Genomic DNA, 19,122 nt, shown 5'->3' with positions numbered 1-19,122 from the left:
AAGGGCTCTGAACACACATTTGACTCAAGCAACATCCCAAGCACAGACCAGACATGCTTGGCCTCCGTTCTTCACTCTTCTTGTATTTTCTTTTAATCAACATGAATTAGGAATGAAAGTGAGGGAAACAGGATCCTGGGGTCTATACTTCTAGGCTGCTTACCAGGTATTTCCCTGTGTCAGAGCAGCAGCCCAGCCTCTTGTGTGTCTCAGTTTCTGTAAGCTTAAAAATTCAGCCTGTGGGAGTTTGGCATGAGACAGGTGTGTTTAGAAAGAGATTTTTATTTAGGCAAGTGTGTCATCAGCTCCATAGATCTGTCAAGTTACAGGATGACAAAGACATAACAAAACCAAAAGAAAAGCTGTTGTTCGCAGTCATGCACTATGAAAAGTTTCTCAGCCTTAGCACAAGTTCAGCAGGATTTTGTACACACTCATCCTTACTTCTTCTTCCTTGAATAAGAGGCATCAGCATCCTGGAGGGAGAGGACATTAAATCAGTATTTCCCCACCCAGCTTTCTGCTCTGTTAAAAACAACACTGGGAGTGAAAGACTTAAAAACAGCTTGTGGCCATGGGCAGTTAGTGTGAAAGCACTAAGTTTTAACCTGCATGTGCCACCCTTATTTTTGTATTTCCTGTTCTTGCAGTACTTCAAAATGGGAGGGTTTTTTATACCAAAAGGAAAAAGAGCATCTACCAGGGAGCGCTGCAGGAATAGAACACTGCCCTGCACATCAGGGCTCTAAGAGTGAGTGAGGAGCAACACAACCCCAATGCTCCCACAGCAGCAGAGTGAAACAAGCAAGCAGGGGAGAGAGGGGGGCACTGCACACTCACAATTCCGCTCTTGAAGTTCTGTATCCTCCTCTTGCCCATCCTGTTCATGAGCCACCAGGCCCAGGTGGGCGCGTACTGCCACAGGTAGCACACGGCCAGGTAGGGGTGGTCGCTGATCCAGGCCTCCTTCACGTCGTTGGCCACGCTCACCAGGGTGAGGCGGGCGCAGCGGTCCGTGGGCATCTTGTGGGACTGGTCCCCGCTGTTCTCGATGGACTGAGGGGGGACAGAGCAGGGAGGGGTTACAGCTGGATGGGGGAGAGACAGAGGGGGGAAAAGGGCCCTGCTCTATGTGACAGACACACTGCTCCTGGTTTCCCTACAGGAGACTGGGGCAGGGGAACCCATCCCTCACTATCCTCTGGTTTCCACACTTTCCACCTTCCTTTGGCTCAAATAAAGCACCCTTTTAATTAATGCCTCTATTGATGGCTCAAAGGTTTAAAAAAAAAATGGATCTCCAAGCTCTGTCCTGCTTCAGCAGGGCTTCCACTTGATGGGGATTATTGTACAAGTTCCACCATCTGCAGCTCTGAGGAATGGGAACTCCCCAGTTCCCAGCTGTGCCTGCCCCATTCTACACAAGTTACTCAAGTAGCCAGGTTAGTAGGTGAGGTCACATTCCCCATTAACTTCCATATTCCTGCCAGTTCTCTCCATCTCAACCAAGAGAAAAGCAGCCAGCTGCTTTGGAGCAGGGACATCAGCCTCAGGTCTTGTCCCTGTGTATCACACAGTGAACATAAACCACAGCCCCGTGAACTTGTGCACATTTCACTCCAGCAATTACAGGCCGCTCTAGCAATCTGTCCTTCTGTTTCACAGGGCAAAAGCAGTTCTACTCTAGATTTGCTCCTCCTCCCTGGTCTTCTGCCACACTGAAATCTGAGGAATGTGTTTTGCAACTTTCACCATTGTTCAAAAAGTACATCTTTTCTTTCACGCAAGTCAGAAGTTTTGCAACACAAAAATCACTCCAGAACTCAATTCAGCAACCAGAGATCCCCTCCCCCTCACTGGTGGGTCATCCTGAGCTTCAAATCGATTGAATTTAGGGCAGATTACAGTTTGATGTATCACAGTAGCAATTTCTGCCTGCTGCTTTGTCAGACAGCCTTTACTAAAAGCCACTGTGCAGTTGGAAGGTTTTGCTTTTCCTCCTGGAACAATCCCTAACAGGAAAGGAATGCACAGCTCGTGTCAGCTGAGCTGGGGCTGTGCCAGCAGCAGCGTCACCCACGTCACCCACCAGGGCACAGCGTGACCAGGGCAAACAAAACCCTACCTGTGCAGCAAGGACAGCGTTCCCCAGGCAGAGCTGTGTCCAGAAAATCCTGGCTTTCCCCCCAAAACTGCAGCACAGTGGCTGTACAGTACATTTTACTAGACTTGGGTTGTTTGTGTTGGAAGGGAGAAGGAATAGCAATCAAACTCAATTTCCATTTGATTCCACCAAGAATTACAAGAGTGTACAAAGTTCTGCAGCACTCGAAGCATTTCTTGGTAAGAAGATGAGGTTTGCAAGGAGGACAAAACCAGATAGAAGTGCCCCACAAAAGAATCACTGACCCCACAGCAAAAGTTGGGTTTGTCCCAACAGAACTGAGTCCTTACCTTTGCAAGATTCTCAGTAAAGACATTTTGGATGATCTGGGACTGCACAGGCCCTGGGCAGATTTGGATAACGCTTATCTCAGGGTAGTCAGTCAGCTCAGTCCGCAGAGAATTAAAGAATCCCTAGAACACAAAAATACAGTGAAATCTTCCTTTTCCACGTTTTTTGCAAGGTTTAGCTGATGACATCTTGTCATACAAACTTATACTGTAAATATAACAAGATTCTACTACAAGCAATTCCTACTACTTTCTTTGACTTTTCACAATCAATGGCTAATTTAGCATTTTATCTGCAGTTACAGACATTGATATATAAACCAGTGAGGGATCTATCCTCATCTTACCAAATACACCACAATTTCTCTAAACTACAGCCAGATTCTGCTGCCCCTGTACTGAGGATAAGTCTTGCTGTTTGGCAGTGGAAATGTCACCAATCCTAAGAATTGCAGTATCACAGAAATTAACTTTTGCAGGTCAATTGCTGTTTGGGGTGACAATAAAGAGTTTATTTACACAGTTTCTGTGAAGTACGTGGCACTGGTTTATGGAAGAAAAGGAGGAAAATTTTCAGCATAGCAGAGTCAAAAATGCACCCTGACACTTCAGGGGATTAAGTTGCAGCACTGAATTTGCTACAGAGTTTGAAATTGGCATCCACATAGATACAAATCTTATTTCAGCTCAGGAATATGCTAGCGGTGTATCCAAGTTAAACCAAAATTACAAAAATTGTGAACACTTATTTTCTTTGCGCTAAGAGGATACAAGATTTTCTGAATCTCTGTAGCAACTCACATTTAGGCAGCAGCTGTTATGGGAAACAGGGCCAATTCAGAAGGGTGTATTCCACCAAAGCTGCTGACCAAGCACTGTGGAGGATGATTTAGCCAACACCCCATCATGTCTTATCTTTGACCTACCAACAGTCCCCTGTATCTGTTCCAACACAATTTTGTGTCACAACAGAGACACAGAATGAGCACAGGCTGATAAACTTCTCCCACTGTAGTAAAATTTTATCACTTTACTCCCATCCAGTTTGGGAGGAGGGGTGGCTGACCCAGAGCTCTTCCCCGAGCTGCAGCACAGGCTAAAAGCAGTCAGATGAGCCTGTGGTGACACAGAACCAGCAGCTGGGACAGCCACCGAAGCTCTGACCAAGAACAGGGGCTCCAATGTCCCAGCTACTGCTGGCTAATTCCAATTTATGGATTCCATACAGGCTTTGCAGTTCGGTTCCCTAAAACACTGAGCATGAATTTAAAGTCGTGAGTACCTGCAGGCCCCAGATCTGGGGCTGGATCTTCACAGCAAGTGAGCAAAGCCTGGAGAGGACTAAGCTGGACTCATGTGCCCAGAATCTGCTCCTGGACAGATAGGAATCTGCTCCTGGACACCCGATTGTTTTGGTTTCAAAAGCCAGGCCCTGCCCTGGCTCCTCCACCCTCGTGTGTACAAACAGGGCTGTGTTTTATCCATCACTCCAGGCTAATGCTACATCCCCACCTGCACTTTCTTCATCCCCTCCCCTCCCCCACTTCTTTCAGAAAAGCCCCAAACCCTGAGGTTGTCACTGTCACAAAGGTGATGCTGTCGGTCCAGCTGAGGATAAAATCATACAATAAAAGATACTTGGACCCCCACTTTCCCACCACTCCCTGTGCATTTGAGGAGATAAACAGAGCTGGCTCCCATTTTCCCTGAAGGGAACACACTCAAGATGCACTTCCAGGAGTTGAGGAGGTGGAAGGACGTGTCTGGGAATGCTGTGATAGAAGGGAAGCACCAGACCACAGCTCAGTCACTTTTGACAAAGCTCCTACACCTGCTCAGATGGTGGGTGGATCCTGGGATCCAAGCTGTACCTAAAACTGGGCACCTGAGCAGCCACACAAGGACACACAGCAGCAGGCAGCTCTGTGGGCACTGTCAAAGCCAGGGTGAGTCCATTAAAGGCTGTAAACACAAAATGCAAGTAGCCAGAGGTGGCAGCGAGCTCCTGTTCCTGCTCTGCAGCCATTCTGCTGTCCCACATCCTTCCCTTGTGCTGCAGCTCCAAGGGTTACACCAGAGAAGAGGCACAGCCTTCACCAGCAACACAGGAGGGCCAGGACACTCACTCACCCCAAATCCTGGCTGATACACACTGACAAGGGCCTCTGGAAAAGCAGAATTTTATACAGACTCAGTCCCCTCTGGAGGCTCTGTGTGCAGTATGCACATGTTTCCTAATTCCAGCACTTATCCTTGATATCCAAAGATAACTGGTATTAAATTCCTCTACTTCCTCCCAGAAGAGAAGCTTTAAATTCCTCAGCAAGAAAAATAAGTGTTTTTTCTTATTGAAACTTAGGCAGGGACAGACCCAGATTTGGGAGCAGTAAAGGAACTCCAGTGCAAGAGGAAGGACCTGAGTGTTTCCACCAAGCCCAGACTGAAGCCAGCTCTGACATCCAGGCAGAGTGCGTGGGACAGGAACTTATTTCAGCCATCTCTGGGTCTTTCCAGCCTAGTGACCAAATCCTAGAAGATGCTAAACAAGGCAAGGCTGAAACCACTGGTACCTTGACAGAAATATTTAGAAATTCCATTAATGATCAGATACTGAACAAAGAAAGGAGCTGTTGCTGCTCAGTCCATGTGCTTCTTAGACAGGTTCCTGATGAAGGAACATCTTGAATTCCTGATCCACTCCCCAATTAGATGAATTACAACTGGGTGAATGGCACATGATCTCCATGAGCATTATCCCTCCAGGGGGGAAACTGCACCAGGCAGATGCAGACTGCCACGGGCTTGACTCATGCTCTTACAGCACTCCCAGCACCGAAATAAAGGGTAATTTCATCAGTAGAACATTGTTATGAAGAATTCCAGTTGGCATGAATCAAAGCATGATTGTTTCAAGAACAGATTCTAATTCCAGGCAGAATTCCTTCCTTCCTCCTACAACTGCCATTTAAAGGAATTAAAAAAAAAAAAAACCCAACCATAAGCAAAAGGAAGGACTTTTTCAAAAAAAGGTGTAATTAAGTTTGCAGCATTAAGTGTGTCAGCTGGGATAGACTCCAAGGCATGAATTAAAAAACAAAACAAAGCAAGCCAAAAACCACAACAGATGAATCCATGTCAGATGGGCTCACATATTTAATAATTGGTGGCCAAAACACAACCTTCAGGAAGATCTCAGAATACAGGTGGATACATGCTGGCAAACCTGAAGAGGAAAAGCACCTCTTTTTGCTTTGGCTTATTTTTCCCCTCACCTCTTCCAGTCTCCATTTCTTCTTGCTCACCATCAGAAATGGGCTCCAGGGTTATCTAAGGAGGGCTGCCATTCCTACAGAATTCCTTTATCTGAACTGCCCTGGTGAAGTTTGTTATTTCAAAAAAGCTTTCCCAACTTTTGGGGGCTTCATGCCTACTTGTAGCCATAACTCCAGACTGATCAAAGACTCTCAGGCAGAGTATTTCCAAAATCAATATTGCAAGTCATGTTTCAACACCTGCAATTAGAGTTTGTAGAATTACTGTGAACAAAACAAGGAAGGAGGTTTGGAGTCTGGCCTGGTTATTGAGGTAAAAGCTAATAAAGACAGAAACAGTCCAATCAGCTTATTTTAATGACTTTTAGTAAACCACCTCTTCAAAGTTTTGTCTGTGCTCCCAATCTTAACATGAGCTTCACAATTCTGAGTATTTTTAAAGCAACACGTGAATTCCTTGTGCTTTGCAATTAATTAGCCATGCTTAGCCCAGCAGCACCACACCCAAAGATAATTCAACCGAAAGAACATTTAATAAATAAAGGAGCATGAAGGGAAGTCAGGCTTTGCTCATTGCACTCTTCTAATCTACCAGGCTTAACCCAAAAGCTGGCCTGTAATGGGCAATTCCAGCACTGCCACTCCAATGAAGAGCAGCAGATCTCTCCCCATCACTAGCTGAATTTTTTTTAGCAGAGATCTGTCACCATATTTTATATCTTCATCTTTTCAAGAGGCTTTGCACTGTCAGCCACTTGTTACATTTTTGTTGTTGCTGGTCAAATTGTCGAAAAAGATATTGATCCCTTGGCTTAAGCAGTTGTTTGTTCTGTTCACGTGCTGAAATGCAGCAGGGAGTAAGAAGAAGCCAGTTTTTAAACCATCACTGAGCACAGCTGAAGTTTGTTTTACTGAGATCAAAATGTACATTAGCAGGAGGCCAAACAGTGGTGAAAGACAAATATGTCCAAACAAATTTACTAGTTAAACAAGAGATTCCTCAATGATACAGGCAGAAACTTTTCTGAGCTCCTCTTTTATGTTTTTCTACTCAAGTGACACTGCTTTTGAAAACTTTTTCCAGGCAATGTTGAGTGCTAAGTGTTAGGCAGAAGATAACTTCCTATGCCACTGTGAGCTGCCAGTTCTTCACACCACAAAAAGACACAGACTCTTGGGAAGAATCGTTCAGTTGTTCCCAGAGGGATCAGGAATTCTCCTTTTTCTGATTAGTCTGCCTTACCACTCGGTGTTCTCACTTCTCTGTCCTAAAGATTTCTTCAAGTCTTAAACTCTCACCAGTGACTCTTTCTCCCTAAATGAATTGAGAGTATTAGGGCAATGTATGCAACAGAATAATCCTCTCATAGAGGAATTCCCTCATCTGATTTTAATGGACTTTAACCATGTAATAGTTAGAGCCAATTATGCTGGCACTCAAATTCCAGCCAGGAAAAAAAAAATCTACAGCAGGAGCTATTTCACATTTCAGAGCAAATTAATTCTAAAGGACTTTCAATACCTGAGGATGTTTCATGTGCTGTGTGAAATTTCAGGTGAGACTTGTGTTTTCTGCACAGAACTGGTACAGCACTGGGACTGGCCCACTTAATTAACTTAATGAAGTTGCAGAGTGTAACTCACCTGCAGAGCGTGCTTGCTGGCGCAGTAGCCAGTGGCCAGAGGGGCTCCCATGATGCCCATGACACTGCTGACAGTGACAATCTTCCCTTTCTTCCTCTGGATCATGTGGTTCAGGACATACTTGGTGAGGGAGATGGTGCCCAGGTAGTTGAGCTCGATGATGGCATTGTAGACATCCAGGTTTGTGTCCACGAACAGGGAGCGCTGCGAGCGCCCGCCGTTGTTGACCAAAACATCGATCTCGGGAAAGAATGCAAAGATAAATCAATACAAACACAATTTCCTTTAATATTTCTGCTTCCTCAGGCAATTCAGTGAGTGTTTAGTCCTTGGGAAGGACCAGTGATTATTGTTTGTTGCTGAAAACCAGAAACAAGCAACAGAAGGGATAAAAATTACTTTTTGGCAAGTTTAATACTGAAACCGAAGGAAGATGCAGACACTGCTGAATTTATCACACACAGTGAAATAAAAGTGAAGTATGAACATAAATGCAGGTCTAGGAGACCAAGAAAAAAAAGAAGTTTAACCCCAGCAGCACATCTTACCTTGCCAAAATGCTTGAGCACACTGTTGGTCGCAGCTTCGTGAGAGGCTCTGTCAGTCAGGTCAAGACGCAGAACAAGGATATCATTTTCAGTCAGGCTGCTAATCTCTAAAAAGAATCCATAAAGGGAATGAGAGCTGATAAGACTCCCAACATCAGAACTGTGGGAAATATAACATGCTTTTAAACACCACATTTGCACAGAGAAGACATCAAGAGACCATAACATCAAGTTGGAAATAAAATGCTTGCTTTGTTTCCATTTTGACCCCCACATAGAATCTACTTTATCTGGTCCTACCAAGTGTTTTTCTCATTATGTTTTTGTATATGAAAAGCCTGACTTTATCAAACAGGCTTTGTAGCACAATACAGAAGTTTCACCTCTCCAAATAAATTGCAATAGTTAGGAGTAAAATCCAGTTTTTTACAGAGGGATTCAGAAGCACATTGGGAGCCTGACACTTTGCTTGGATGTCAACAGGTCAAGCATGTTTATTCCTGACAACAGGACTCATACAATTCACACCCAAAACACAGCATATATACCTGAGTAGCTGCATGGCAAATTCTAGAGAAGCTGAACTACTGGGGGCTTTTTGGGAGGAGATAAAAAGCTTTTGTTTAACTGACAGCTTTTAACATATCTGTACCCTGAAATAAAAGTCAGCTGCCATCAAGTTCCAGCCTTTTTGTCGTGTTTTTCCCCACTGTCTCTTCAGAACAACTGACCTTTTCCAAAGAAGGCATTTCTTGAGCAGTGATTTGTTACCCTGGGGTTTTGGGGCAGATGACTCACAAAAAGAAAATCTTCATCATTTCAAGCTTTTTTTAAACGACACCTAACAAGAATTTTTATATTATTTATATTAGTTTGTTAATGCTCTTTTTTTCTACATCAACTCCCAGGCACATCTAAGTGTGGCTGCTCCCCTTTAGGCAGCTGCTCTCTTCAGAGAGCCTCAGGCTTTGACTTAATTACTATTTCTTGCAAATATAGGGAAATTTGAACTTTGTCTTAACAGTGATATAGAAATAAAGAGGTCACTTAAACCCACAAGTTGCCTCTGTTCAAAGGTCATTAGTATTTAAGCCACCGGTTAAAATAAACCCAACTGCCTGGTTTAATGCTAGAAGTATTTCCATTTATTGCTTCCTCCAACCCCTCCACGTGCATTTTCTTCTCCATTTCTTCCAGAAATACAGCAGTAAAATGCAGTTTAAGGTGCCCTCTCAGGGACACACCTCCACCTCTGCTGCCTGAAGCAATTTGCACAGCTGAAACCTGCTGGGGTGTGGATGTTTCTGTCATGGGTTAGCAAGACCACAGGCTCAGCCCAGTCATGAAAGCTACACAGGGGAGAAAGGAAAGAGCAGAGGAACAGACACAGACTGCTGGCAAGGAAGGAAGTGCTCTTTTGTGACGTGTAAGAAATGTCTGACATCAGGAAATTTTAAACCAGAAACTTTGTACTGGATTTCCACCCTCCACAGCATTCAAATTCTACCTAGTCCTTTTCTAGGGTGAGGGATCCTTACTTCAGGCACTCCTCACAGACAGCTTTTACAAAAACCAAGCACTCCTGCCACCCTTTTCTAAACTCCTTCTCCCTTTCACTATCCCACTGTTTTTCTGGTTGGTGCCCAGCACTGTGCCTAGTGTAGAACACACATAAATGTCCCAACTCACACACTGTGTTCCTCACTGCTTTTACTAACAATCCCTAATATTCCACTGCCCCTTTTGCCTGCTACCAAAGTGATGTTTCTAAGGGAACAATTGTGACATCCACAAAAAATACTTGGTCCCAAGTGGGAGACCTCAGTTTAAAGTTTACTGCTTGAGTTTTAGACCAACAACTCTTTTCAATACATGTTAATCTCCTGTAGCAGTTTTACACAACGTGATAAACACTATAGCTCAGAGTAGTATTTTCCAGCTCTTCTGCGTTTCCTCTTCTGCCTTTTCTTTCTCCCTTGCATAAATGCCCTTCAGCAGAGGTTGAGCTTTCAGCAGAGGCTGATCAACGTGACCTCCTGGGGTCCATTTCAACCTCAATTACTGTATAATTCTTGAACTTATAGATTGCCTGTCACTCATTTGGCCTATCCATAATTAAATCATATTTGACCTTTGCCAAACTGAGAAACATTCCCCCCCACACTTTTTTTTTTTAATTTTTAGGGCTTTTGAGAGAAAACAGCCTCCAACATTTCTCACAAAAGAAAGAGAAAGAGTGGTTGGGGGAAATAGAGAAGCCTCTTGCAGGAGCCAAGTGAGTTATACAAGTTGTTTTCTCTCCCTCCTGCCCAAGTGCAGTGAAGTGTTGAGTTGGCATACGCATGACTCAACAGGGATTACCTTTCCCTCTTTCTCTCTCCCCCTGTGCTTTTAAGCAGAGGAAAACGCACAAACCTGTACCACAGGGTGGTGTCACTAAACTTTGAACAAGATATATGTGCTTGTTCCTGACACAGTTCAGTTGCTGCTGTGTTCAACCTGTACAGCAGGCGTGTTGCAGCACATGAGCTCCAATTATGCCCCATAAATCAGCCAAATTTACACTGATGTTGCACTTTGCTGCTCAGACTGCATCCATCCCATGCTACTCAAACCTTTCAGGACAGCCTTGAACTCAGCTGCCAAGAGAAAACATGTAGGTGGAAGCAGGGACAGGCCAGCCAGGGAGCACATGGACCCACTGGACATGCATGGAGAGAGGGAATCAGGAAGATCAACAGCCAGGTGAAGGTGAAACTGAAATTTCCACTGGAGCTGAGGAATGTGAAAGGCAGCAAAGGCTTCACAGGTACAGCAGCAATAAAAGGGAGGCCAAAGACAGAGCGAGCTCACTGCTGGACAGGGGTGGTGAGGAAGAAATGGTGAAATGCACAGAAAAACATGAGGTACTTAAGGCCTTCCTTGTCCCAGTCTTCTCTGGCAAGGTCTCCTCCCAGGTGTCCCACACTCCTGAGGCTACTCTCTGGAGAAAGAAACACTACCAGAGTCAGAGAAATTAGGGAGAAAATGCACGTACAAGCAGGGCAATGTATGCATCCATGACTGACAAGAGCTGACCAACATCACTCCTTTCTGGAATTTTCTTCTAAGCAGAGTAGCTCCCCAGGGACAGCAAGAAAGCAAATGTCACAAAGCCTGACCTCAGTCCTTGGGAAAATTACATGGCAATTCCTCCTGAAAGCAATTTCCAAGTAAGTGAAGGACAAGAGGGTGTGTGGGAAAAGCCACCATGGATTTACCACAGCCATGTACTGCCTGACCAACTCAACTGCTTTTTGTGATCAGCTGTGGCATCCTTCCATGATAATATGTTTGAATATCTTCATTGATGACCCAGATGATGGGAAAAACACAGATTTTCATAAAATTTTAACTCCACATCAAGTTCTGAGGAGCAGTCCTGCTGCAGGGCTGGAGTGCCATGCAGAGGCACCTTAACAAGCTCTAAAAATAGTCTGACAAACCTCCTTAAGCTCAATAAATCAAAATGCAGATTTTTCACACCTGGGCCAGGATATTGCTCTGCAGCACTGCAGGCCAACATCCAGAGGGTCAGATCTCCAAACAAGACCTGGACCCTGATGGAAGGACAGCAGCAAGCTGAGTGCAAGCCAGCAACTGGCTCTGGCAATGCACTAATAAAATCACACTGAGGGAAAGCAATTTTTAAGAGCTTCTACACAGCATTCCAAGACTGCACCTAGAGCACTGTGTCTAATTTCAGACCCCCTAGTTCAAAACAAATACTGATAAACTGGAGATAGAGGAGCATAGGGCCACTAAGTTGGTTTGGGTGGGCTGGCACACATAACAGTCAAGGAAAGAGTGGAATCTGGATTTACAGAGCCTGGAGAAGCAAAGGATAAGAGTGGAAGTGGGTCCAATTACTACCTTCCACTACTTAGGAGCTGCTGTAGAAAACATGAACTATCATAGAATCACAGAATAGTTGAGGTTGGAAGGGACCTTAAATATCACTTCATTCTAAACCCCTGCCTTGGAGTGGGACACCCTCCACCAGACCAAGTTGCTCAAAGGTTCATCCATCCTGGCCTTGGACACTTCCAGGGATGGGCCAGGCACTCTGGGTAACCTGTGCCAGGGCCTCACCAGCCTCAAAAGCAAGAATTTCTTCAAAATACTCAATCCAACCCTGGTTTCTGTCAGTTTAAATCCATTCCCCCTTGTCCTATCACTTCCTGCCCTGGTTGTTTCTGTGTTACTGAAGAATTTCCAATATTCCTACTAATCAGACTTTCAGTCAAAGCAAAGTTCAGCAGCAAATATTTGCAAAGCACAAGGCTTTCATAAGCTACAGAAGACTTCCAAGGTTGTGTATGGCACAGCTCAGACATTCTCAGGGCCACTGAAAGTTGGCAGCAGCAGAAATCCTCTCAGGTAAATCACTGCTCTTGGTCCACATTACTTGAAATAATATTTCTGAATATTCCCTAGCACATCACACAAGTGTTTCCTAAAAATGCCTAGCCAGGATTGCAGCTGCTGCCAGCCTGTCTCGTGTTATCAATTTTGCAATCACAACAAACAGCCACGGACGCAAATGGAGTTGCAGCTTTCTGCTGAGCACTGACCATTGCACCACACAGCTCGGGGACTTTGTTATGATTGGCACTTCACCACGCTGTCATCACGTGTCCCCTGCCTCTTTTTAAACATCAGACTTTAGGTGATTGCTCTTTGGAGCCTTCAGAAAATAAAATTAAGGAGTTGTGCATTTTTGAAAGTTCCTTGAAAGCTCTTCTGAGTAGGCTGCTGCAGCTTTTAGCTTTCTAGACATGTTTAGGTGCTAATCCAAGAAAAACATCTGATTATTCCCTAGCACACATTCCAAGTAGACTGTGGACATTCTGTCAACATTACTAAGACTGAACTCTTGGTGTGATAACACATTCCACATAAAATACTCCATCCTGAGCTATAGAGGATAAAGAGCCTGAGAAAATGCAAAACGTTAATCATGTTCAAACTCTCTATCAGTGTGAATTAACTGCCTATTCCCCTTGCTGCCAAGCCAGAAAACAGGAGGAGAAAAGAGAAACAGGAGGAATGAAGCCAGACTACTGAGTCATCAGGCATATGAAAGCTAAATGGAGGACAACTGGCATAGTTAAACTTTGCTTGACATTTTTTCTTCTCGATTACAGGAGGATCCTCTTTCTTCCACATTCTTAGAACAAGTTTTTCTGAACATTTTTGTTAGTCCATTTTTCAAAGAGAAGTCAGTTGGCTCTCTGCCTGTCTTTCTTTCTTCAGTGCACAAACCTGAAGAAAGAATATTTCTTACCAGCAAGCAGCTACGTGCTTTGATTCTTTGCAGGATGATACCCCCAGGCTCATTTCCTCCATTCACCAAGTATTTATTCAATTTCTTAATCTAATACCTTACAAGAACACTTGCAACTGATAATGAGATTTTTAGCTAACAGTGGCTTATGTAGGAAGTTGAAATGCAGGTCTACACAAAGGCTTCTCACTCACTAAAAGAAGACACCATCTCTGTATAAAGTTGAGTTTCACCATTAATTTTTTTCTCGTGATATCTGTGTTAGTGTTCCTGTGGCAATTCCAGCCCAGCCAGGGTGGAACTTCTTGCATGAAGTGCTAAGCTGTACTTACGAAGGCATTTCTTTTTCACTCTCTGCAGCTCGTCCTCCCTTCTGGCAGAGATGGCAAGCAAGGCTCCCAGCTTTGCCAGCTGGTAAGTCAATTCTTCTCCGATGCCACTTGAGGCTCCTGTCACCCAGACAACCTTGCCACGCAGTTCATGTTCTGTCAAAAGAATCCAGACAGCAGTTCACACATTGGCACTGCTAGGATAAGCATCTAACTCACTGCAGGGGTGTAATCTGGTACTGTTTTTAAGAAATATGCTCAATTTGGGGTGCATTACAAAATCCTGACTTCTTCATTTTTCAGTCACATGCAATTGTGAAATGGTTCATAGTTGTTCTGTTGCCATTTGAACTTTGTTCCAAGGCTAACCTGAATAAACACAGGTTATTTACCTGATGGAAGAAATCTGATTGCATTTCTGCAGGCCATCCACACAACAATTCCACTAACCTCATCAAAAACAGCTTCAGAGGAAAAGGGAGAAAAGAATTCTTGGAATTGACAGGAAACAGTTACTGTATTGCAAATACAAACAAAAGCCTAGGCAAATCTTTCCAAATAATGTTTCATCCCAAAAAATGTTCCAGAGCAATTGCTAACTGAGTAAAATTCTCTGAACAAAGACAGCTAATCACAAAAACCCAAATGGGTGTTCATCCACTTTCTTTTGCATCTGATGCAGGTTAGCTCCTGCACTGGCCAGGGCACAGCACACAGAGTTCCCGAGGTGTAAATTCACATGTGGATTCCCCAGCTCCTGCCCTGACATGCTTTTTTAACCTGTAGTAAAATTAGGAGCACCTTGCTCCATTTACTCCTCTGCTGATAATGCCTGTTCCTACTTGTCCACAACCATTCCCACTCCGTGGTACACCTGGGCTCTGGGAAAAGCCTGAGCTTTCCAGACATATATCCAAAATCATCAAATACCACAAGTGGCTGAAAAATCACTCAATTCCAGAACATGATTTAGGGATGAAAGAGCACAACTATCAGAGCACTTTCCAGAAGAAATTGTTGTCTGACACGAGTCTGTGTTCCTCAAGATCGGCCATAGTGAATATCAGTCTTGGGGAAAATCTGACTCAGAGCACTGCTGACAGGAGCTCTTCCCTCTGTTTCTCAAGTCTGTGCATTCCAGCATCTAGCCAACCAAGAAAAATGTCATGGCATAATTCTCATATCAGAGCCAAATGAAGTTCCTGAGACTTAAAGCCAGTTCCCTTCTGAAAAGTATCATAGTAGCATTTTTCAGCTCACTGAAATTTAACCACTAACTTAATTTAGAAAAAATACTGCTTTTCACTGTGGCTGGCACTGCTTTTACTTCCTGCTCTCTCCAGTGATCACTTCCTGGTTCTCTCTACACAACACTGGGTTTCAAGTTTCTACTTTTAGAGTCTTAATGACACAAAAGCCACAAACAGACCAGCACCAAACCCTTCACCCTTCAGACAAAAGCAGCAAGCACTCAAGACTGACTATCAGAGCTCAGCTTGACTTTGTGGAGTTGGCAGTAAGCATTATTTGTCTTTTTGTAAGCTGACTGCATTTCAGCCCAAAAACATCCCTCCTAAACCCAGGCTTTTGTGGCTTGGGATTATTTGGAGGTTTTTGTTTGTAAAAACAGTAACAACAGCAACAGGAGTCACTTCCCAAAGGAGAGATGTAATCTAAGGTTATGAACTAGGGAGATGACAAAAGATGTTGAAGTTGTAGGAATATCCACTGTGTTTATTGTTAGAACAAATAGCTGCTGTCTGTAAAGCTTATTCACATCCTTTTCCTACAGTTTTATTCCAATGTATTCCAAATTCAATGAATTAAACACAATAAACATGGGAGTTTGCCTCTCCTACTACATTTTTTTTCTGCAGAGAACCCGAGCAGACAAACACTGCACGAACAAAACAACACAGGGACACAATTTCAACCCTGCTTACCACACTCACTCCTCTTGCTACTGAAAACAAATCCGCTTCCTCCTACCACTTAGTTTCCCTGTTCCCAACCTGTCTTGGGCAGCTTCACAGCAGTTAGTCAGGATCTTGTTCTGTGAACAGAATAATTGAGATAAGGAAAGTTTTCCCACCCATTCTCCACAGCTGATCTTTAGCAAGCATTGAGCTACTGAGAGCTAACACAGTGGGAAACCTCAAATGATGGTGCAGAACAAGCACCAAACCATCAGCTTTGCTCCAGAATAAATATTCTGTTGGTGCTGGAAAGAAGTTTAAAATTTAACCATGCCATATGAAAAAAGAAAAGTAGATGATGCCACTACTAACCATTAACTACTGTGCTACAAGGCATGACAAATGAGAGGCTGAACTGACTAGCACTGTAAGTAACCCAAAAAGTTGGTTTGTAGCTCTGCTTAGAGTTCTTTTCTGACATTTTATAGCTCTTATAGCACAAGGTTGCCATGTCATTCCTTTCAGGAAAAATATTAGAAATAGGGAAGTTTAACGCAGAACATCTACTCCAGAGCCCTAAAGAATCATACCATTATTCCTAAATTTAATAGCAGGGCTTTCATATATGGAAGGTTCCCCCTCAGCTTGATAATATTAAGCTGCCTGTGAAAAGCACAGGGTTTAGGGTGACTTCTGTGCACCCAGCAAAACACAACACAGAAGGAAAAGCATCCAGTAGCCAAAAATCCTTCTCTGCTGACCATACACATATTCTGAGGATGGGAGGCAATCCAGCACCTGCCAATGAATAAATCCAAAAGTCAAACTTCCCTATAGAATTGGAACCAATTATATTTACTTATATATAGATTTACCTATATTAAGGCCTTTCTTTGTAATTATAGTTTATAGCACAAGAAACACAGGAGATCAGTCTACTTTCTGCTAATACCTCCATCCCCATAAACTTCAATACCCATAATAAAGTTGTAGAAGTGATAACACCATATAATGACTGCAAGAGTGATAGCTCTAATAAAACCTTTAATTAAAAATTAAGGGATCCACACATTATTTACCTAGGCACGCTACATTACATGTACAATATGGGGAGAAGGAAAAGGGAGAAGAAATTTAAAAAGTTATTTATCTTTTCTAGTGTTTGTCCCTTCTGTTTTCCTACCTGGTTTGCTGAATGGTACCATTTCAGTTATATATTTTAATTAATTACAAGCACAGAGGCTGGGGGCAAAGGGGAGGTGGCCAAAACACAGCTGACCTCTTATGTTGATGGATTTTTGCCTGATTCTTTTTGTATTCCATATTAAAACAACTCCATCATAAAATTACTACACTGGTCTTTGCATGTGAATTTTTAGAGACTACTTAAAGGGTTTCCAGGCCTTCAGTAACTGAAGGCTACATTCAAATAACACTTTGTCTACCCAAGTGAGCTCCTACATCTTGATGGGTATTGCACATAAATCCCTCAGGACAAAACTTCAGGTCTGTTTGTATTACTCAAGATTTATCTCACTTCTCTGCCCTGATTCTTTCCATGTTCTTTACAAAGTCCACACAGTAAGATTTTTTGCAGTTTTCTTACAGCAAGGGAACTTTCTAAAGGAGTTCATTCAAAACTTTGGACTGAGGACCCAAACAGCTACAGGAGATTGTTCACACTGATTTAAATGTAGTATTTTTTAGAGCTTTATTACTTATGCTAGTCCATCTAATGGAGAACAGAAAAGGATGCTCATTTGCAGGAAGCTTCTCCTGAGAACAAGAGACAAGGGTGTCTCAAGTTTGTCCTGCTCTTCTCTCCAGTCATTCCTAACACCAAACTTCACCTGCACCACCATCCCCTAAGGGATCACGGTCCCATGCTCACTCCACCACTCCTGATCCACCTTCACTCAATGCAGTCCCGTCTCCCAATCCCAACCCAACAGCCCATTTCAATTCCCACATGGAATATCTCGCAGTGTTGATCATCCCACCTCCTTTCTGAGCAGCTTCTGTCCCCAGTCTCCATTTCCACCTAAAGCACCTGCACCCAGCGGCTCACAGCAGCCAAATCACCCCAGCAGGCCAAACTAGGGGGATATTCACAAATTTGTGCCTTTTCTGACCAAAAGCCTCTATTAAGCAAACAAAACCTATGATTTCTAAAGATCTTTGTCCAGAAACAGGGAGAATTGCAATCAGAATAGAAAGCTCAACACAAGCAAGAACAGAAAGTGCCTGTCTGACAGTATTTCATTAAACTTTTTGTCCCCTAGGTGACCAAGGCAGCATCTCACAGAGATGCAGTGCACAGTCCCTAAAGCACGGTGTGCAGGGCACAATCCACGGAACAGGAAACCCAGTTAGCCCCAACATTAATCAAACTCATGTTTACTTCACCGTAAACACTTTCGACACCCCTGTGAACGCACTATCTGCTTGAAGATGTCAGGACAGGCTGGAGCGGCAGCCTACAAAGCCACTCGTCCCTTCCACACTGTCCCTGTGCCCAGCCACAGCCTCAGCTGCTCGGCGGGGCCCTGCCAGCACCGGGAACCTGCCCAGAAACTCTGCAAAACAAAGACCGAGGGACCGAAGGAGCCGGGGCACGCCACAGACGCCTTTTGGGAGCTGCTTTGCGAGCATGAGGGGCACCACACTCCTTATCCCGGTAAAGGGAGGGTAAATTACACCTTTGGGGTATAATCCCAGGGGACGGCTGATGCCACCAGCACCCCTGGAGCTGATGCTCCCTGGCCCCCCCTCTTTCCCCGGCGCCCCCGCGGTGCCCTGCCCGGGCTGCAGGCGGGCGGCATTACCTGGCTTCTTCCCCCACCTCTCGGCCCACAGCAGCGTGAGGTCCCCGTCGGCCTTGAGCCAGCGCAGCAGCTGCACCAGCAGCGCCAGCAGGGCCCCTCCCGCCAGCGCCAGGCACAGCGCGTCCCCCCACGCCATCGCCGCCGCCCCGCAGCCGCCCGCACGGCGCCCCTTTATCGGGACCGCCCCGCCGCCCGCCCGGCCTCCTGCCCGCCTCCGCCTGCCTTCCCTCCGGCCCTTCCCCTCCCTTCCCCGCCGCCCCGCTCCGCTCGGCCGCGCTGCCCCCGAGGCTGAGGCCACCGGCGCGGGGCTGTGGGGCACAGGCCGAGCGTGCGGCCGAGGGTGAAGGTCGATTTCTGGGAGCGGAGCGCTTTGTTTCTCCTCCTCGCCGTGCCCCCGGGGCTGCCCGGCCTTTCCCCGCTGCGAACAGCGCTGCCCACCGCACGTCCCGGGCAGCGGGACCGCCTCCAGGGCTTGGCTCCGGTGTGCAGAGACCGAACAGAGTCTGCTGCTCAGAGAACAAAAACCAATGCCCGTTCTCCTGGAGAGCCTCGTGGCTGTCCCGACGAGACACCAGCGATTCCTTCCCCCTCTGGAGCTCTGCGAGGGATTCCAGCCCAGATGCAGCCATCCCCAGCCCCTGTGACAGGTCACATCCTTTCCCGGCCGGGTCCCTGCAGGAATGCTGCCCTTGGACGTGGCTCTGCATCCTCACCTGTGAATTCGAACCCAGTTCTCACACCTACCCACTCTGGCCAACGTTTCAGACCTTGGGCTCCAAAATTCGTGGTGGTGGATACCCACAAGTGC

The 19,122-nt window shown here is 45.1% G+C and overlaps 1 protein-coding gene across 1 annotated transcript; it reads right to left on the bottom strand.

Annotated features, from left to right (window-relative positions):
- Positions 1-264: 264 nt before the first annotated feature.
- DHRS7 (dehydrogenase/reductase 7) lies at positions 265-18,497 on the bottom strand. The gene is made up of 7 exons (XM_063399576.1): positions 18,315-18,497; positions 13,577-13,729; positions 7,919-8,025; positions 7,371-7,610; positions 2,455-2,577; positions 841-1,056; positions 265-476 (listed from the first exon to the last, which is right to left on the bottom strand). Exons 1-7 carry the CDS (start codon positions 18,448-18,450, stop codon positions 441-443), a joined length of 1,011 nt encoding a protein of 336 aa, XP_063255646.1. The 5' UTR covers positions 18,451-18,497; the 3' UTR covers positions 265-440.
- Between the last annotated feature and the right edge of the window lie 625 nt (positions 18,498-19,122).

The sequence above is a fragment of the Prinia subflava genome, chromosome 5 (genome assembly GCF_021018805.1).
Source record: "Prinia subflava isolate CZ2003 ecotype Zambia chromosome 5, Cam_Psub_1.2, whole genome shotgun sequence".
In the NCBI taxonomy this organism is placed as follows: Eukaryota; Metazoa; Chordata; class Aves; order Passeriformes; family Cisticolidae; genus Prinia; species Prinia subflava.
The sequence above is the reverse complement of the archived record's forward strand: the minus strand, read 5'-3'. Positions and strand labels throughout refer to the sequence as shown.